General features: G+C 39.5%; 3 protein-coding genes across 4 annotated transcripts in view; 2 read left to right on the forward strand and 1 right to left on the reverse strand.

Moving 5' to 3' along the window:
• Positions 1-652: 652 nt before the first annotated feature.
• On the reverse strand, positions 653-4,432 carry LOC102289982 (tripartite motif-containing protein 16). Of its 2 annotated transcripts, XM_042221417.1 has the most exons (2): positions 3,391-4,432; positions 653-3,303 (listed from the first exon to the last, which is right to left on the reverse strand). In XM_042221417.1, the coding sequence occupies exons 1-2, from the start codon at positions 4,232-4,234 to the stop codon at positions 2,570-2,572; spliced, it is 1,578 nt and encodes a 525-aa protein (XP_042077351.1). In that variant the 5' UTR covers positions 4,235-4,432; the 3' UTR covers positions 653-2,569. The 2 variants fall into 2 exon arrangements, with proteins under 2 accessions (XP_042077351.1, XP_042077350.1); XM_042221416.1 differs by having other exon boundaries at positions 653-4,431.
• A 910-nt stretch (positions 4,433-5,342) lies between these two features.
• Positions 5,343-8,885, forward strand: txndc15 (thioredoxin domain containing 15). The gene is made up of 6 exons (XM_005923119.2): positions 5,343-5,574; positions 5,994-6,310; positions 6,835-6,981; positions 7,356-7,519; positions 8,214-8,344; positions 8,510-8,885. Exons 1-6 carry the CDS (start codon positions 5,484-5,486, stop codon positions 8,704-8,706), a joined length of 1,047 nt encoding a protein of 348 aa, XP_005923181.1. The 5' UTR covers positions 5,343-5,483; the 3' UTR covers positions 8,707-8,885.
• A 128-nt stretch (positions 8,886-9,013) lies between these two features.
• Positions 9,014-21,322, forward strand: part of LOC102296977 (pterin-4-alpha-carbinolamine dehydratase 2) — a 16,994-nt gene continuing 4,685 nt past the window's right edge. Inside the window, exons 1-2 of the mRNA XM_005923121.3 lie at positions 9,014-10,009; positions 10,875-11,006. Of these exons, the coding sequence (XP_005923183.1) occupies positions 9,911-10,009; positions 10,875-11,006 (231 nt within the window). The 5' untranslated portion in view covers positions 9,014-9,910. The remainder of the gene's footprint in view (positions 10,010-10,874; positions 11,007-21,322) is intronic.

A 21,322-nucleotide genomic window follows, 5' to 3' on the forward strand; every position in this document is an offset into this window, starting at 1 on the left:
CGGTCAGTTTGGTAAAGTAAAATCCGTTGGGTATCTTTCTTTGCCTTTAGACAACAATTCTGATGGCAAAAGAGCCAAACGGGACAAGCCAAAAAAAAAAAAAAAGGAGAAATGCTCATGACAATTTGCATATTATTGATAAAGAAACTGACCTCACATACTATTATTCATTCAGTGGGCTAGTTTCAGTTATTGTGAATATGTACTGTTTATAAGGTCGGGGGAAACTGCAGTCAGCTGAGACTGAAGAAGTCACTTGGATGACTGATGTAATGTTTCTCCCACTGGAAACGTTTAGATGAACAGAATATATTTTTGGCACTTTTATTATAATTGTTGCTTCTATTTTTTTTATTTTTTTTTTATTTCTATACTTAAGTTGGTGGATTGTAAAATGTTTAATTTCAGTTATGTTTTCATGAACCTTTTTTTATTTACTGCTGTTTGTGAAATAAAGTGAGCAATGTACACTAAACTTTCTTGTTTCAAGAAATAAAATATCACTAACATGATGAATGGAACCTTTATGTTAAGAGACATTTACAGTAGAGCATTAATGATGAAATTAAAAAAGTAAAATCTTAAAAAATGTCACGGCTGCCGGGGCGAGCCGTGTGGTGTTGGTGGAAAAGGACCCAAAATGCAGGCAAAAGACTGATATGAGTGAATGTTTATTTACAAAGTGGCAAAGTGAGAAAAAGAGGCAATGAGCTACTGAAGAAACCTAAACTGGGAAAACTAAAGAGCAAACCTGTAATCATAATGAAACTGGGTGAAGGGCAGAGAGACACAGACCAAAGAACAAAACACCATGAAACAGAGACAAGCCGACAAAGAGCGCACGCACACGCACACACACACACACACATACACACACACACACACGGTTATCAGGCAATGACACACAGATGATCCTAATTCACAAGATGACGGGAGGATACAAGCTGAACACAGTGATAACAGACACAGACCTTCAAAGTAAAACAGGAAATTCATAAAACAAACTCATGGACACGAAGGGGGACGGCACAGGAAATAAACCTTAGGACTGGAAACCCTGAGAATGAAACCTACATACTAATAACCATGAAGAAATTAACATCAAATCTGATAAAATAATAAACATAATGACAAAGGCAAAACGCTGGGTCAACCACCCAGCACCATGACAAAAACGTACATACTGTAGGTCCATACTAATTTAAGTAGGAGTATAACAGATGAAAAATGTTTTCATAATAAGGCAAAATTTAAAGCAGGAAGTAAACTAGCAAAGTGAAAATAAAAATGAGATATTTCAATATACCCATTATTATTTCAAGATATGGTAATTTTGCTGTAGGGGCTTTGGATTGAGGATTTTACACTTATATTTTGGGATTTTCCAAGGTTACTTCATTTCTGGAATGATTTTCAAAAAACAAATTTAACAGCTTTTGGGAACTGATGATCATTTAGATCCATTACTCTATACTAGCCATATGTCTGTATGATATAACAAATGGAAACTGATACATTTGTCCAGAATTCTGCTCCATTTTGCTCCATATTGACAATATGGAGAGTTTCCTGCTTAGGTATGTTAAGGGGTTTAAGTAATGCTCAGTTGGTACTACAGGGCCCAAAGTGTGCCAAGAACATAATCACCACAGCATTACATCATCAGCAATCTGAACCATTGATAAAAGGTAGGCTTGAGTCATACTTTCATGTTGTTGTATCTATTATCAGCAACTCCCTGCAGACAGGCAAAGAGTGTGAAACTGCAGCACCTGCTAAGCAGATCTTCTCGAGGAGTGATGGCCAGATGAAGCCGAATGAAACCATAGAGCTCTCCAAGTGGTTCGAAAAGAAAGATGAATTTCTTCAGGCTTTGTGTGTACACAAGCCCTTCTGCTGGAGGGTTCTTCTTGTTAAAAGGAAGTTTTTCTTTCCTACTGTTGCCAAAGTGCTCGCTCAAAGGGGATCTTCTGATTGTTGGGGTTTTTTCAGTTTTCTTGATCTTAAAGTAGGGTCTTTGCTTAAAATAAAAAGAATCTTGAGGCAACTGTTGTAGTTTGGCGTTATATAAATAAAAGTGAACTAAGTTTCAGTACCCAGGATCTTGGAGGATCCAAGGCAGCGCATCTCATGTGGGCGAAAACTCCAATGCTTTGCTTTTTTGTAAATTAAAAAAAGGTATCCTATATAAAATCTTTTTTTTTTGTAAAAATAAAAGTACATCAAACGAAATTATTCAAACCTACATGTCATCATAGACACATATTGTGTCATCCTTTTGCATTTTTCTTTTTGTTTCCCGCGGTTAAACCAGTGACAACACAGTTTTTATCATTATTTCTCAACACACTGTATAAATTGAGAATTTCTGAAAAATCTAATTTTGATAAATGTTTTAGTTATGAGTTTGAAAGTAAAGTACAATATTTACATACATACTTTAGTTATTAAATTGCTGAAAAATTATTTTGTAAACAGAAAAAATAAGGTACAAATCATAACATACATAAAGATCTTTGATAGTGTACATACATACATCTACTGTATTGCACAGTTCAATATCTCTTATCTACTTGAAGTCAAACAGCTCAGCAGTGTCTCCAGCACTTCGTGGAAGCCATAGTCCAACATGGAGAGGCTGAGTGAACCTGGTCTGGACTCTGTGGAGGAGATTCATGGTCTCAGTGATGCTGTAGAAAGAAAGAGTTCCTGCCCTGTGATCCAAATATACTCCTATTCTGGAGGACAGAGGGCCTGAGATGAGAGTGGAAATGTTGTTGTGTTTGAATTCATAACCGCTGCCTGAAACTGTTAATGACCAGGATTTGTCATTCAATCCAAATCCACATTCCTCTCTGGTCCCTCTACGGCCGATATCCTTGTATGCAACAGCTACTACAACCATCCCGTTGCACTTCACCTCCCAGTAACAGCGTCCAGTCAGACCCTCTCTGCTCAGGACCTGCCACCATTCAAGGAATCTGTCTGGATGACTTGGATATAACTGGTTTCTACTCATCAGTGTTGCTTTTCTGTTGCTGTCACTCAATGATAAACGTGTAATCACTGTATCTATATCCAGTGTTATCTGACAAGAATATTTCAAAAATTCGTCTCTGGTTTTGGGTTCTCCTTGAGGCAGTAAAATATCAGCTTTGGTCGTTCCAACTGAGATTTTTGGCCACTCATCACTGAGAAGAGCCTTCACTTTATCTCTGGCCCGTGACACAGATGCAGTCACATCCTCAAAGTACTGCAGAGTAAGATTGTTGTAGGTGGGTACGTTTGTAGATGCACTCAGATGTGACAGTGAGGAGTAGTTTTTCAGAAAATGGAGGTGATCCTCTGTCAGTGAGAGCTGCTGCAGTTCAGCGTCTCTCCTCCTCAGATCTCTGATCTCCTGCTCTATTTTCTCCTGAAGCTCTTTGACTCTGTTCTGTTCAGATTTTTGCTTGGATCTGATCTTCTGCTTCACCTCAGAGCTTTTTTTCTCAATGAGACTGATCAAATTTTTGAAAGCCTTATCACATTCTCTGAAAGCTTTATCAGCAGAGAGATTCATAGCCTCAACTTCCTCTTGAAGCACCTTCACATCTTTCTCTCTGTCCTGGATTCTCTGTTGAACATTTTGCCGATTTGTTTCAAGATCTTTCTGTTTCTCAGCTCTTTCTGCTGCAGCTGACACTGTGACATGGTCTTTGTGTTCATCCATTAAACAAAGATAACAGATACACTGCTGATCAGTGCGGCAGAAGATCTTCATCACCTCATCATGGCGAGAGCAGATGTTCTCCTGAAGCTTTGAAGTGGCTTTGATGAGCTTGTGTTTCTTTAATGGAGCTATGTTGTAGTGAGGCTGAAGGTGCTGCTCACAATAAGAGGCCATACACACCAGGCAGGACTTGGAGGCTTTCAGTTTCCTCTCAGAACAGAAATCACAGGCCACATCTCCAGGTCCAGCAAAGGTATGATCAGATGAAGCTGTTGAATGTTCTGCTTTCTTTAGGTCTTCCACTAACTCACCTAAAATCATGTTCTTCACCAGGACAGGCCTCGGTGTGAAAGTCTGCCTGCACTGAGGACAGCTGTGTGTTTCCTTCTCATCCCAGCAGTTTTTGATGCAGTCCATGCAGTAGCTGTGGCCACAGGGAATAGTGACTGGATCTTTAAGGAGGTCCAGACAAATGGAACAGCTCAGTTTTTCTTGATCCAGCTGAATCAGCTGCAGCGCCATTTTGTCCAGTCAAATTAAGTTTCACTTTCAGCTACCAGAGAAAAGCTGCATTCATTGCCTCCTTACAAACTAATCTGTGGTGTGTGGTCTTTTCGGTGCTTGCGTTTGATCACATGGTGTTTAGATCCATATTTTAACTGGCTGAGGAGTAGAAGGGGAGGGAATAAAGGGACTTTGTACCACTTTGAGACACTCAGTCAAGCCAGCCCCCACCTTAGTTTTCATTACGTGTATGTGCTACACATTACGGTACGGGAAACTTAGACCTAAATTCAAAATAAAAGCGATCTAGCGATCTAGTTGTGAATGTAATTTTAACATTAACCAACGTGAGTCGGTGATCAATGATATAATATACCATGAGATAAATATCAATACAGAAATAAACATTAAATACAAATTAAAAATTGCCAAAGGTAGAAATATTCAAGTATGACATACTTATGCATAACCATATTTAGAAATTACAATTTCAAAAGAAGTGTACAGACATTGCAAGTAAATTCAGTTTCCACAGAGTAATTTTGACACCATTACTCAGGCAGTATAGGGTAAGTAAGTGACTCTGATTTTGGATATCAGCGTTTTGACATCACTTTATACAAACCATTTTCCCCCTCTCAAATCACCTTTACATATCTTGAAGTCTTAATTTTCTAATTTGGTTAAGCGAGTTTACGTATGTGGGTTTGCCATATTTGACTATTTTTGTCATTTAAAATTTTTCATTTCTATATTGGCATGTTTTTTTTATTCCATTATTTATTATATTGTCAATGGCAGACTAAAATTGTAGGGTAATGTTGAAACCACGTTCTATTGAAGATCGTGTTTATTTTGAAATCGGTTCTCGGTTTCCCTTACCGTAATACGTAGTATGGACACATACGCAAAACAAAAGGTGGAGCTGTGCAGTAAACTTCAGGAAGTGAGGGGACGCTGTCTTAAACCCTGTTTGATATACCTGAGTACCCAAACTGGAAATCAGTGTTCCCCGTAAAAGGCACCAATAACAGCACAAAAATGGCCAAGGAATGGTCTATAAATATCTGGGATGGATTTCCTAGAGAAAAATAAATGTATGGGTTAAAAAAAAGCATCCCGGAAGCCACCTTTTCATGTGCATCGTCTATTTTCTTCCGCCACAGATCCGACCACTCGTTCCTATGAGTCCACCAGCATCTCTTCACGGCTCAAAATGTCGTGACAGCGTTTCATAATCGTGTTTGGCTCGTTACATTTCAAAAACATGAGGGGGATTTTAAATAAGCTTCAATTACGGTTTGTCTTATTGTTTTTGCTGCATCATGAGGATGTTTTCAAGTTTTCGTCTGGTCAAGGTAAGAGACTGATAGCTGCAGCTAGCCTCAATGCTAACAGTACAAACCTTTATCTAATATAATGTTTGTATTTAGGTTGATCATTAACAGTAACACAGGATATTCTCTCTGTGTAATATTCTATTAGTTAGCTAGTCCTTCAAAGGGATTTAGATGACTGAAATAATGTGAGAGGCGCTGTTTATTCTAATCAGATGCCTATAAATCCGAAACAATTACGTGTCATAAATGTGCAAAAAACTATGAAATCGGGAAATGAACAAATGCTTTTCACAGGAGTGTAACTGTCAGCTTATGGCAAGAAATCTGATTGTCCTCAGATAAACTTTGCAGTGATTCACTATTAAAAGTCAGATGGAATGGAAAACAATTACAAATATGTTATATGTACTGAGTTTAATTATTTTTTTGTCCCTTAGAGTATGACGACTCACTGGAGCTCATTTTGTCAGAGGACACTTTGTCCGATTTGGAGAACAGCCCCAAGTTTGTAGAGTCCGGAGACCTGGACTCTCTGCCGAAGAGGCAGTTCAAGACTGCTGAGATCGCAGATGCTGTGATGGGCACTGAAACTCCCATCGATCCATCTGACATCGAGTCTCTCTTCCCCAAAAATGTGAAAGACTTTCAGTCAGGCTTCTCCCCGCCCTGTGATGACAGCAGTGCCCAGTGTAGTTCACCGGCTCCAGCTGAGAATGGTGGATCACAGGAGGAAGATGCTGAATCATCACAGCAGGTTAGTAAGATGAAACTGTGAGACATAAAAAGGGACTGCTGTTAGACTGCAGCCTTAAAGGGTTACCACCTCAGTTACCACAGTGACTGACATCTAAATTGATGTATAAATTCAAAAAGAAACCCAAAATATAAAGATAATCACAAATTAGTAATTGATTTATTATTAAGGTAAAATTTGCACTTGTGAAGATTTGCAGATTTGTCTTCTAAGATGATTAAGTGAGACAATGAGATCCTTTGATTCTCAAATGTCTTCCTGGACAAATTTACTTTAAGATATTAACACTGGTTGTTATAAACCAACTGACTTAAACCGCTGTTGGATCAATAAAGTCTTCTCCTATCTTAAAAATGAATTGATAAAAAAAAAATCAATAACAAGGTTAATTTAATTTCAGCCTCAGCTTAGTTTTTATGTTTTGACGTGTGCTTGATAAAGTCTCACTGAAGATTAGCCCAAATATGTATAGTTATAAATGCAGTTTTGCTGAAACTAACTTTTCCTTGAATGTTTCCCTGCAGCTCACGCTTGACATTGTGCGTGCGGAGGTCATAACGGTTGAGGAGCACAACACCACGGAGACCGCCAAGACGTACAAAGTCAACTGTGATAGACGGAACATCACAGGAATGGAGAACTTCACTGTGCAGGTCCTCAATGCCTCACAGGTACTCACTCCATCCTCTGAGGCACATGTTTACACGCTGTGTAAAGTGTGTAAAAAGTGTGCCACCAATTTCCCAAACATTTACACCAGTTACCATATACAAGATTAATTTATCAACTTTTCTAATGCATCTATTTGTATATTTTTTGTGTGTATAAACCTTTTTGTAAATCAGTTTTGTTTTATTTCATCATAGCATGACTCACTGTTTGTATCGTGAGCATTGTTGTTTGTTGCCTTTATACCTTTCATTTTTGAGTGAATTTACCAGAATTCAGGTTCTGTTTGTATCCCTCTTATAAAATTCCATGCAGGAGAATTTCCTGTTTCTCTCCTGGATAAAAAACACTAAACCCATCCCTTCTTTTCTTTCAGGATCTAATGGAGTTCCTCAATGCTAACAGCACAGAGTGCTCTGTGGTGCTGTTCTTCACCGCCTGGTGCCAGTTCTCAGCCAACCTGGCACCTCACTTCAACGCCCTTCCCCGGGTTTTTCCCAGCATGCATTTCTTGGCACTGGATGCCTCACAGCACAGCAGGTAAATGATCACATTTGTTCTAGTTTTAACTGTGTAATCTCACTGTGAAAACCCCTCTTAGAATACTTTTTAAAGCTGTTGTCGTCTGTGGCTCACCACCCCTTAGCATCTATATAGAAGCAGAATATAGCTCATGTTTATTAGCAAACAGTTAATTGGATAATTAGAGTAGTTGATAAAAGTTCTTTTGTGTTGAAAATGATAAAAATACAAATGTAGAATAAAGTCTTTTTTGTGACTTTGGTTTTATAATCACATTTGAGGCAAAGTAAGTAAATTAAAGACCAGAATTTTGAAAAGCTGAAAATCATTTTGTTGCAACAAATGTTTGGACTCTATTTTGTGTAAACATCCAAGAATTGATTGATTATGTTCTCATAAAGGGTGCTTATAATAATCTGTATCCCTGTACATTATACATGACATTGTGTAAGTATAATGTACACAGAGGGTTGGTGTGACAGAGGAGAATACTTGGTACAGGATTAGATGGAGGCAGATGATCCACTGTTGTTACCTTTAAAGGAAACAGCTGAAAGAAGAAAAATCGACTAACTGCAGACTCAAAAATTGTTTTGAATGCATCTATCATGTATATTCAAAAGATTTTTCTGTAGGTTATTTTGTTGAGCAGTGAATATTTAAATCTATTGCGTGTTATTTTCTTGTAATGCATGTCTCCATCTTCCACCAGCCTCTCCACGAGGTTTGGGACTGTGGCAGTGCCCAACATCCTGCTGTTCCAAGGGGCAAAACCAATGGCTCGTTTCAACCACACTGACAGAACGCTGGATACGCTCACATCTTTTCTTGTTAACCAGACAGGTACAAATGCAGGTTATGTGTTACATTATATAGAGCTTACTGGTTTGGGCTAAAAAGGGTCAGAATTGGGTGGTTGGAAGAACATTTTGAGTCATGTAAAATGAATCTGAACGACCACTCAAATGAAACTTGCACCCATGTGTGATCCAAATCTGTGTGTTCCAGGTTTTGAAGCCGGCCCTGATAGAAATGTGACAGACGTAGACCGCCTCGGTCCCCTCCCTAGCGTTCCCGTGAGGAGCATCGACTGGCTGCTGGTCTTCTCCATCCTCTTCATCACAAGCTTCACTCTGTACGCCATCCTGCGGACCGACAGCATACGCTGGCTCATACCCGGACAAGAGCACGAGCATCAAGACTGAAACCTCACAGACTGTTCGTCAAGAATGATGTAAAGAATTGTTCGCTAAACAGTTTAGTTTATTAAAATGGCTAATGTGCTCATGTTTTAAGTGTTTGAGTGAAATAAAAACATTTGAGCTCTTGCGGTTTAGAATAAAGATTTGGATTAAAAGTAACAATTTGAGGCTGTGTGCGAGAAGACAAACTGTGCTGTCATTTTTTTTTGTGCCTTTTAGTTGATGTTCAGCTGAACCCAAGTAAGTCCAAAGTACAAAAAAACAAAATAGTTGACATGTCTGTACAAACACTGCTCCTCTTATGCAGGCACACTTTGCTCCTCTTCCTCCTCCTGGCTCTACTGTGTTTTATTGTCTTGCAGTCCCCTGATTCAGCTGCACTGAACAAACATGTAGGCTGCAGTGAGTGAAAGAGAGGAACATCCTGTGGAGATATTTTACAGCTGTAAATGAAAACATTGCAAACAGTGATGTGTGTAGGAAGGAAATTCTCTGTTGTGGCAGCAAAAGAAAAGAAAAGAAAAAAAAGGACAGAGGCGCAGACCCCCTGGCACAGGTCAGAGGTCACTGGCAGAGTCCTTCCAAAGGATCAAAGAATATTCCGTTAGCTTATACAGTGGTGAAAATGACGTTTCAATCATGGCATATGTCAGATGTTCAGTAGTAGTGTTAATTAATTGAAGAGAAATTTGTCATCATAGTTGTTACTTTAGCAGACTGATACCTATAGGGCGTATTAAGACATTCTATATTTATATATTTAACCTAATGAAACGTGTTCAGTAAGTAATTTTATTTAAGTGAAAAAACACCTCAAACATAAAATATCTGGCTATAGCAACTCTTTTGGGTTATTTTTTATTTATATAAGCACACAACAGAAATTGCATCGAAATCCAGTTTGAAAAACACATGAAGACGAGCGAAAAGTGACTTTTGTCATGTTAGATAATTAGCAGTGGAAAGCAAAAAATCACATAATTTACTTGTCCTTAAAAAGCATTCACAAATCCATGGCTCTCGGCTATATTTGCAGTATCATACCACTGCTTCTCAATAGAAAACCAGACTCCATTGGAAAAATGCGTGATTTTAATCAGGCACTACGTTAAACAGCTATGGCAAAGTATGAGAGGGCAGTAGAGGAAGAGCAGAGGGGGAGAAGAGGCATTGGTAGGGAGAGAGGACAGCTGACAGTTTACTGATAATGTTTAGGTTAATGTTTAGCCTGAGGACAGGCAGCCTTCTACACCTGCCGAGCAGCTTGAGGGCGCCTCCGTTCTGCAGCAACAACTCATCTAAAATGGTGAGTAAAGCAGTGACAGGCTTTAGCATTAGCATTAAAAAACAGAAGAAACAAACTCCACGTGAGGAAAGTCTCTTTTTGAACACAGCTAAGTGTGTGGGTGCACTCCCACGTGACAAGCCAAGCACCGTTCCGACGTGTAGCCTCCAAAGTATCCAGCTCGCGTCGTTCTATCACGTGAGAAACCGTACGCTGAACTCTCCCAGGAAAAATGTAAATACAAACTTTAAGGCGTCCATTTACGTTAAGGCGCAAACGATTAAAATGTGTAACAGTTTTATGAATTGCTCTGATGCTGTTCTTTAATTCGGCGTTAGTAGTTTTTTAGATTTCTCAGTTAATTTGATCCCTTTGCTTTTTACGTTGGGATTTGGCTCATGTGCAATAGAAATGTGAGCGGGGCGAGGTTGGTATTCATATTATTGCGAAGTTGAGATTAACTGTATATTAAAAGTTAACCATCACATTTATTTATTATTTTAGCCTGTGAAATGCCTGCATTTTGTACGCTTTGTTAGGGCTTGGTTGAGACTTTTAGAGTAGGGCGGGGCTTGAGTGGAGTCCCGTCCAAATCCGTTATTTAAACCAATCAAGTTAGGTCCCTTATGCAGGTTACACCCAGGTAAGCCTGACCTGTGGTCCTGGAAAGGACGGCGTTAACGTTCATTTTTGGGTCTAGACCGCCACCTTTTGGACGCAGCGTGAATAGCAGTCAGAGAACTCCTAATACTAGACTAAGCATGTGTGTAAAGGTTGAATCAGCACTTTTCATTATAGTGCAAGAATTTTTTTGTTTACAAAAAACGTGATTTGTCCTTTATAATTCCAGGGCTAAAGAGTTTAACCGTAATATGATTTTGTCCAGTCATCAGACTCACACTGGCTCTCCCCTGAAGACCGGGAGCAGCTATTGGTCGAGCTCAGGGCCACAGGCTGGATGGAGGTGGAGGACCGTGATGCCATCTTCAAAGAGCTTCACTTTAAAACCTTTAATCAGGTGTGTGTATTTATGTTAATATAGTAATTAGCTTTGTTGAAGTCTTAGATCTAATTAGGGATCTATGACTTAGAATTTTATTTTTTTTTATATTGCTGTTATTTTTTTCATCACTTCCTTTGATTTGAGTTTAGACCTAATTTAGATTATGTTTATGTAAGGCTAGCCATTCATGATCAGGTGCAGTTAGGTGTATCTAACGTCTTCTCCCCTTTCCCTGTCATGCATGTGTGCACTTTTTTCAAAATATGCATAGGTCCTATTCTTGATTTACCACGTTGAGTTGTGGCTGACTAGTCCACAAATTGCAGGGATGGCGATTCTATCACTGTCTTCTTCTGTCCACATTCCCTTGAGCAAAACCCTGAAACTGTAATTGCTTCCAAAGGACAGGCAGGCGCCCTTCTCTGCCACGATTAGTATGCAGTTATGCATGCAAAAGATTGAACGACAGGCAAAAATCAGCAGCTAATTCGACATCTAGGCACCATTGCATATGGTGATTGAAACTGAAGTGTCTGTTGTCATTAAATCAAGCGCAGGATGTAAGATGCTAAAGGTGTAATAAAAAAAAAATGCCTCAAAATAACAGTTTTATATAAGTGCTGGGATCACAATATCAGACCACACCAGCCATGCCTGCACAGCTGGATGGTGTGTAAATGGTGTTTCTTTGAATTTGACATAAAGGGGGGGAAAAAAGAAACATGCACATCTATTTCTGTCTTAGTGGTCTTTTTTTATTCCAGGTGGCCAGTAGAGTCTGTGATGAAGCAGTCATTTTTCCAGTTTCTGTAGCCTTGAAAATCTGTTCACCTATAGGAGGGTTGTTGCACGCTGCCAGATGCATGCCCAAAGTGTCGATCGGAAACTCATAATTTCAGCTGTGATTCTGGTAGCATACTGAGCATAAAATTGTGATATTGAAATCAGTAGTCAGACATGTCTCCACAGGTTATAACTGTGTCAAGTTTCAGCATTTTTTCTGAAGTACTTATGAATGACCTAAGACACCAAATGTGCAGGATAATAACATCTAGGGCTTGGTATTGTTTAAAAACAATACTGTGATTAGCGTTCTTCGTGTCAGTGTCATCGTGTCATCAATGAACTATTGTTTGGTTGTTATGCAATATCTCTGACTTGGTTTACGTGAGACTGAATTATAGACATTTTGCGGTTCAAGAAAAGACATGAAGTTGCAGGAAAAAGTTAGTGATTTAAATAATATTACGTCCCCGGCCTGGGGTAACCTGGATGTAACATGAGGTGCAGCTACCCACACCAACCACACTGAAGAAAAGGCCAGAAACAAACAAAAGACAAATCTCCAACCTAAACTCATAACCAATAAACAAGACAAAAATGGTTCAACAAAAAAGTTTTCTTTCTCCTGCTACTGCTGCAGTGCTCAATATATATACAGTGTAATAGTCAAAATTATTTACAAATGTATTTATGAACAAACTGGTTTGTAGCTGCAGTAATACAAAGCACACTGCTCAGTCCATTCTACTCACTAACAGACATCGAGATCAGATTCCTCATACTTAGCAAGTATATTTAAAAAAAAAAAAGTATTTAAATTAAAACACTTTTCCCTGCAATTACATTGTGGTTTCGCGCCATATACTCTGCTTTTTCATTTTCTCAACAAAAACTACAATTTTAAATAGAAGCAGTGCCTGTGTTCTTATAATTCCACCAAACTTGCCAAACTTCTCCGTGCATCTGTGTTTAATATTTACTGAAAAAGGGAAGCTGAAGAAAACCTTGCCTTAAAAACTGTTATGATTCCCATTGGGGAATATTATTCAAAGAATAACTAAAACAGACCATGAATCCAAACAAGCCCTGAATGCCAGATTGTTACTTTAGTCTAGAGACACTTTGAGGCGGTGCTCAGGACGTTCAGTGACACCAGGATAGTTTAATTGCACATGTTGCAGAGGTCTGTTCTTTATATAATTTGTGCCACTATCCATAAAAACCAGCATCCATCCTTTGAATATTTATCACGAAGTGTTTAAATTTTAAGTGCTTCTAAAGACACACAAGGACACAGTGCAAGGATACTTTGGGATGCTAATCAGAGTCAACAGTAAAGTATGGTAATATTTGAGTAGGGCGAATATGCCGGGCGGCGGTGTGATCCTTTATTTATCCAGATAAAAGTATCATTAAGATACCCAACCACGAGGGCATCTGAAGTTACACCAAATACAATGCATAACAATATAATGCATAAAGAAACAAATACACCTAGTATTCCATACAGACAAGTGAACCTGATCATGTGAACCATGTGCAATAACAGGATGGCGGTTAGCACTGTTGCCTCACAGTAAGAAGGTCTGGGTTCAAATCCAGCTTGGTCTCTTACTGTTTGCATTTCGCATTCTCTCCTCATGTCTGTCTGCATGGGTTGTCTCTGGGAAATTCCTGCTTCCTCCCACAGTCCAAAGACATGCATGGGGTTAAGTCAACTGGTGTTTCTAACTAAAATGACTCTAGGTGTATAAGTGGGCATGACAGCCTGAGACGCTGAATTGGATAAGTGGAAGAAAATGGATGGATGGAAAAATATGCAGGTACTGTATGAGGTACTTAGATGAAATGGACAGGTGCACATTGGTGGTACAGTTTAGCTCTAAATTTTCAGGATTGCACTGAAAGTAAGTGTTTCATTTAAAATGAATTATGGCAATTTATCAGAAGGTTATTTATAATATTTATATAGTTATTTATAATATTGGTGACTGTGTCTACTGTAACACAGTTCCTGAGAGCTGCCTGGCAGCTGAAACTAGTTCTCTTGCTTCCTGGGGTAAAACAAACATTAAATATTCTTTTCAAAAGTTTTTTGGCACGTCTTGTAAGCAGCTGCTCCGTTCGCTCACTCTGTGCGGGGCGAAGTAAACTGCAGCATCTCAAGGCCACTTAGCGGACTTCCTCTAATCCCATCGTTAGTTGTTTTAGTCCCTAAAATAGTCTGTTTTTACACTTCCCCATGTTTGAAGTCGGAGGGTGAGTGCTGACCTCCCCCATCTACTCCTCCTGGCTCTAAAGCCTCTCCTCTTACCCCGACACGTCAGGCTGCATTACTCTGAGACTCGCCAGGAGGCCAGTTGGCAGCAATTAGGGTTTTGATCAGAATGATTTCTTTCACAAACAATCAAATTGGTTAAAATGTTTCATCTGGTTCACAAACCACTAACAACCCCATCATTCCTTCTGCTGTGCATCGCTTTCTCTCTTCTTTTTCTCTTCTTCTTTTTCTCTTCTTTCTTTTTTTTAAATTCTTACTTGTTGCCACCCTCCTTTCCCCTGTCTCTGCCTTTCAGTCTTTGTCTGTCTCTCATTCCCATTCTGTGCCCCATGTTATTGGGGGAATGAGCTCATGTTGTTCCAATTTTACATGCTGGCAGCTCGCTCTGTCTGTCTGTCTCTCTATCCTTCTTTTTCACCCTCTTTTATTCTCTCCAGACACCACTCAAACTCTCTGATGCATTTTCACAAACTCTCCAGCTCATTTTTCATGGCTGCTCTTAAAGGGCTTTTACCGAAGGGGAATGGAGATGAGGAGCGACATGCTGGCTGATTTCCATTCGCCACTTATCTCCAAGTGATGGGCTTGAGGAAATCAGATCCCCAAGAGTTTATAATGAGAATAACAAATCCCCTTCCTGTGTATCGAAACACTTCCTCTCCTGATCTCTAGGGGGCGGTAGAGCCGTACTCATGCATTGAAGTGAGTACAGCAAGTTGAAGTTGAGCGAATTCACGAGATGCTCAAGAGCTGCAAATGAATTTAAAGGAAACATGGCAGCTGGGATTGCTTCTTTGAGTTTATTTTTCTTTGATTACAGCAAGTGGAAAGTGTTATGATGCCTTTATAAATGGCTCAGGAGTTTAGCTGCGGCGTGTGGGTATACAGTGTGATGTTTGTGGCATTAGTCGGAGGAGTAACTGTGAGTTATTTTTCCTGTCAAGTCCAGTCTGTTTAATGTGCTTTGAGAGGTGAAATCCTCTTTCTGGAGTCGCTTTGGTCAGTGGGAGTTATTGCAATCACATATAGACGTACGTGTGTGTGTGTGTGTTTAATACTGTAAATCTGGGCTGGAATTGAACATGTTCTAAGTTGTGGTCGCTGATATTGTTTACACATCAAGCTTTATGTTATGTATGTTTACAGATTACCATCTGCTATACATTTCGGTGGATGAAGTGGAAACTTTCATGCGACACAAGTGAAACGGGTAGCTTTCGGGTGCAGCTTGTATAAGAGAGGGTGAGCTGTGCATGCTCAACGGTTGTGTTGTGTTAGCTGAGGTTGACATCGATGGCATTCCTCCTTCTCCCACAAATATTCAGTCAAGCAGCCCTGGAAAAAAAAAATCACTCAAAAGCTACATTTAGGATAGAGGGGAAAAATGGCCGGTTATCATCTTCAGTCTTTCTTGTAAAGTAAACAAGGGCACTCTTAACCTAAGGAGGGAAATTTTTAATGGTTAAATATCTGCATCCATAGCATGCTCCACTATTTTTATTAGAGGGATTAAAAAGCAAATGGGTATGAGCACCAGTGAAGAGGTTATTAAATTTATCAGTGATAGTATTGTTGGCAATTAATGTTATTTTTGGACAATTTTCAATCGTTTTGAAGTTTTCATTCATAAATTATTTTAAAAATAAAAGTATTTATTTTTCATTTATTTAAACAGGTAATCCCATCAGAGATTGAATGTCTCATTTACAAGAGAGACCTGTTTCAGACGAGCATAATAAAATTACAACAGTTAAATAGAAACAGTAAAATAGTAAAAAATTGCTCAATGTTTACGCATCTGGTTCATTTCTGTTTTCCACACAAAACATTGCCTTGAATGTTCATTTTAATTGTGCAACATGTTTGTTTGTAATTGTGCAATCATTGATGATTCGGGTCGATTTGTTTTATTTATATGGCACCAAATCCAAATCATCATCATCATCATCATCTTTATTTATAAAGCACTTTAAAACAACCACAGCCGACACAAAGTGCTGTACATTTGAACTAAATAATAAAAATACATAATAAATAAAAAAATAAAAACCAAATGAAAGAAAAAGTAAAACCATTAATTAGTTTTTCTTGTAATTGAATAAATAATTAAGTCACAACAATAGTATTATTAAAACATTTCAATTCAAAGACCTACGATGATATTATTATATGAAACGATAACATATAGCAAATATACACATTAAGATAAAGCATTTAAAAGTATTTCCTATCATGTGCTGTATTAAAATATATATGGATTCTGACAGTTTTAGTTAATAGTAAAAGTTAGTAGTAAAATTTATTTAATTGCTGTATGTTTAACTATTTTAAAGGGATTATATATTTACATTATTCACTCACTGCTATCTCGTTCTTATAGACCCCCCCATATTGGGATATAATACAAACATATTTCACTGGCTAGCTTAAAGTATAAACACTGCATCCACTCCTGCGTCCATCGGTTGCTGATAGTACGCTTATTTTTTCACATTTCACTTCAGCCTAGAAATGAAAAAGTAATCCTATCTTGAACACATAACATTAGTGGAACTGTAAATGTAAAAGTATAATTTTACTCAAATGCATCAGTAGTTACCTGGATTTCATCCCATACATTATTTTTAAAATAATTTTGAAAGGCTGAAAAGACTCCCCTCCTACTCTTGTAACTCTTTTCCTCGGAAACTACTTCAAGCTTCAATTAATTTATTGTTATTTTGAAAAATAGTCACTTCAAATAAAAAAATAAAATAAAATAAATTCAGAACATTTTAGTTTTATTTGTGTGAAATTTTTTTTAAGTGTCTGCCATACACAAACAACCTCCCAAGGTTGCCGCAAACAATAACTACATCACAAGCTCTGGGAAAAAACTTCTGGACTTAACTTCCAATTTCGAGTCTGAGGTAGCGACTCTGATTTTTACTGAAGAGTGCAATGCTGTGTTCAGACAGCTGCCTCTGCTCCTGCTCTGCTCTTGGAGGCTGATCCCCCCCCTCCCCCATCCCTTTTTTATATTCAGTCAGAGGCTCCCTCTCCTCCAAATCTCCTTCAAGCCTCTGCCTCTCGTTATGGGACTTGGTCTACTTGTGTTGAATAAGTTGTCCTACAACTAAAACTGAGCCCCTGGGTAAACCAAACTCCCAAAGCCATCCTCCTCCAGCTTCACACACACACGCACATGTTTTCGCATACAGGTTAGACTGATGAATTCATTTGCTCATGCTCCATACCAAACAAGCAGGGCCTCTTCTCCCAGGCAAATAGTTGAGCAATCAGATTGGACGGTCTGTTGGGTTGATTTGTCAATTTCCCAGTCAGTCAATATCAATCAGTGAATTTATTTCTTTTTGAAATGAACGTTAATTCCTTTCGTCATGTGTGCTGTATTTATGTAGCACTTTGAGTCTTACTGACCACTTTACACTGCAAGCCACACCTATTCATACAGCCCTTAATGTTTTTATAACCTCAGCGTCTTCCTGTTACAGATAATATATTGTGGGCAGTTATGACGCTTTGGTGTCTTGCCCAAGGACATTTAAACTGGCGGATCGGTTGGACAGCGAATCAAATCACTGACCTGCCAGTCGACCTTCTAGACCTTCCAGATACCAAAAGATAATCAGTTTCCACTTCAGTCGTTACATCCAAGAAGCTGGAACTAGTGAATGGTTGGCACTTTTCCTTGATACATGACTTTGGTGATCTATTATTTTAGCCACCTTTAAGTGGACTAAAATTGACTCTTGACTATTGTTTGGACGCGATGATTCAGGGATTTGCCACCCTTCAAAGAGTTTAGGCAGTGTTTTACATTCCACCGGATGGGGAGAAAAAAGGTAACAAGAAAATGTTATAATTTGTTCAAATGTTTAGAGGTATGCACACAGATTTGCATATACAACTCCTACACTTGTCCTCAGACGAGCGAGAAGCCAATTAATTGGCTCAGCGGTGTTCAGTTCCCACCTTCAATCTCCAAAGTGAAACTTTCCCTGGGAACCAGAGGCATCCTGCGTTCATCCCATCCTGTGAGAATAGCTGGAGGGAAGCCACAAGGTGTGGCACCCAAGCGGAGGTGGTTAGATAATCTGGCTATCAGACCTTGGGTAAAGTAAGATGGCCCTGACGTCTGACGTCTGTTGACAAGCCCAATGCCTTTTTGAGCCCTCGCTACTAACCCCCGCAGTTAATGAGGGGTTTGCATAAGTTGGCCTTAACACCATACCTGAGCGTTACGTGACACTCGTTACAAAAAGGAGCTGAGTTGTGTGTGAAGAGTTGTAACACATGATATTAGTCACTAAATGAGTGTCAACACTGGCAGAGAGTCAAACTGAAACCCTGCTCTGCGTTTCTCAACTTTAAGAATCTTAATTTGAGAAGATTAATACCGCTGATGTTACACTTGCCCAGCAGATCTCTCTCTCTCTCTCTGACTACATGAAAGAACTTCACAGCTGGCAGCTTTGCTTCATAATTACTTGATATTTTGCTTTAAGTTACATGTCAACTCAGCAGGCAGCCCACGTCTGGCCAGCTGGAAGCTCGTGAAGAGCTGTTTGGGGAAAGAAGAGAAATGAGGTGTGGTCATCATCATTATCATCACCACCACAACCACCGCCATCAAAATCACAGCTTTCTTCGCTTGCAGAGGAGCGAAGGTTTTCCAGGGGGCTAACGCTGACGCGGGTGATGATGGGGCTAGCGGAGTAATCATCGGGTAGTCACGGCGGTGTGTAATGGAGGAGAGCGGCTCGTCTTCCTGTGCGTGCGTGTCGGCGAATACTCGCGCATATGCCGAGGAGGCTTGTGTGTGTACATTTGTGCATGCACCAGTGTGAAAGTGTGTGTCTGTCAGAGGCTAGTAAGGGTGGGCACAATCTGCATGCACTTAGTCCTGGCAAAGCAGTGCAGGCGTTTCTAAGCCCTTGGACCGCGGGGTGGTGGAAAGCCGATCTGTAAATAACAGACACATGTGTTTGAAACTGAGTCCTGTATTCCAGCCCAGAGCCGCAATGAGAGGGAGAACACCACTCCGCTCCGACGTCAAATTGTCTCATCCAGTGTTGTATGACAATCATGCTGTAATAGCACCAAAATGGCTCCTCAAAAGAGTGTGTGTGTGTGTGTGTGTGTGTGGGTGTGGGTGGAGGGGAGAGGGGCATAGTGGCGGTCTGCTGTCGGGTGTTTCTGATTATTTGAGATGGGGGCCTGCATAATGTCACGTCAAATTATGTGACTCTGACAGCTACAGCTTGTTGGGCCAGTTGGAGAGAACTGCTGGCTGGCTGGCTGAGAGGATGAATAGCCGACTAGCTGGCTGACCTGTTGGCTCGAGAAGTGTGGCCCGTACAATACAAATGGGATAAACAAAGCACTTTGAGAGGCCAAGCCCTTGACCTCTGCTGACACGAGACCTCATCTGGGAGTTGAGGATTGGTTTTAATTTCTGTTTGGCCCAAGTGGAGGGTGTTGAGATGACCTACAGATGACGGACAGGCACAGCACTGTCACTTTGCCTGTATTGTTTCCTCATGCTCTGTTTACTGCCCCCAAGGGAGCACTGTCTGTTGAGAAAAGGCTGATGTAGGGCAGGATTTATTTTCTGGATTCACTATTTCAGGTTATTTTGACATTCAACTCCAATTCATTTGTAGCGAGAGATTACTGCTTTTATTTAATTTTTTTTCTTGTTTCTCTCCATTTTTGTTTCTTTTATCAGGCTTCATGATACTTAATGGTCATCTTATGTTTCCCATTCCCTCCAAATGCTCTGTGGTTCATTTGCACATCACTGACAGCTGAATGGGGACAGAAAATGTCTTGGAAAGTGTGACAATACTTGTGATAAAAGCAGTGCAGCTTCCATGTTATACAGCACTTTTCAATCTTGGGTTATCAATATAAACTAGTCCGGTTTAGTGCAGTTTCAGTTGAATGAATTAGGGGTAAACAAAATGGATGGATGGTTAGATAATTCAAAATACAAATATGAATACAACATTGTTCTTGATCATTGGCAAACGTCATGATACTGTTTAGCTGTTGCAGGATTAAAGTTATGAAATCTGCATTTACATTTGATGATTAAAATCCTTGAATTTACTAAACAAGAAAAAATAAATACTTGCAGAGATTCATTCCTATTGTTTATAATCATTTTAGGCTGTTGGAAACAATGCTAACATGACAAACCTTTCTTTTTAAGAAGTTGCTTAATTGCATGTTCAGCACCAGTGAAACCATTTAATTTTTTGTTAGTTTGTCACATTTTTACACATTTGCAAATAAATTGATCATTTCTATGTATTTTCAGTAAGTCTTCAGATGAAAGATTCACAGAGGGCAAATCTACCACAGAAATAAAGTTGTACAGCAGTGGATTTGCAACCTCACCAGTCTGCTCAGTCTAAGTGTCACTGACATTACAAAGCAGCAAGGTTTAAGCCAAAAAAACTTAGATGACCACAAAGTGTAGGTAGTAACAGTGAAAATAAGGCTGCTAATATTTGTGGTTAGCAATAACTTTAGCATAGGATTGATGAAGCGCAGGCGGCGAGCATGATCAGTAAACGCACACCTACACGTCGTAGCTGTCTGCCGCCAAATGGGGACGGTGTCAAAGATATGTGGAACAGCTGGAAATGTAAGCTGTTTGTGTTTGTCCTGCTGTTGATCCTTTAGCTTAGCCCCTGCTATAGAGAAGATCGAAGTCGCACAAAGAACTCGTTGTTTTTTTTTTTCTCTTCTTGGTGAACTCTGTTCTGAGTAGTGTCCTGTTGGACACTGCGGTGTTGTGTAGTTTTAGTGAAAAGCTGCCTGAAGGCACTAGAGGACATTGTAGTTTTATGTACAAGTTGTGGCAGTACACAGGGAGAAGAGGAAGAAAGATGAGCTGAAGCTTCTCCAGCTTGTATTTTTTACTTTTATTTAAAAGCGTAGGATGCTATACATGCATGCTTGTCTCTTTATGGTATCAGCATGGTACTGGGTTGGTAGCCTATAGGTGCTCCAAAAAGCTTTACAGATCCATGTGTATATATTTGTAGCTGTGTACTGTCATTTGGCCTGTTGTTGTTCATGTTTGTGCTGTTGTTGGGCTTTTAGCTTAGCACCTACTGCAGAGAAGACAGAAGTCATTTTAGACAACAAAACTTATTTTTATTGGAGTGAAATTGAGTGTTAAAAAAGTTCATTGCCCATGCCAGTCATTGATTCTGCTTCTCGTGTGTGTGTGTGTGTGTGTGTGTGTGTGTGT

Source organism: Haplochromis burtoni, unplaced genomic scaffold (genome assembly GCF_018398535.1).
Source record: "Haplochromis burtoni strain Fernald_Lab_line unplaced genomic scaffold, NCSU_Asbu1 Contig_66, whole genome shotgun sequence".
NCBI lineage: Eukaryota > Metazoa > Chordata > Actinopteri > Cichliformes > Cichlidae > Haplochromis > Haplochromis burtoni.

Bases quoted from the DNA above. Each gene is read 5' to 3' on its own strand.
- LOC102289982 (XM_042221416.1), bottom strand. From the start codon at position 4,234: ATGGCGCTGCAGCTGATTCAGCTGGATCAAGAAAAACTGAGCTGTTCC.
- txndc15 (XM_005923119.2), top strand. From the start codon at position 5,484: ATGAGGGGGATTTTAAATAAGCTTCAATTACGGTTTGTCTTATTGTTT. The intron at 5,575-5,993 runs GTAAGAGACTGA...TTTGTCCCTTAG, and splicing joins CAAGTTTTCGTCTGGTCAAG to AGTATGACGACTCACTGGAG. The intron at 7,520-8,213 runs GTAAATGATCAC...ATCTTCCACCAG, and splicing joins GATGCCTCACAGCACAGCAG to CCTCTCCACGAGGTTTGGGA.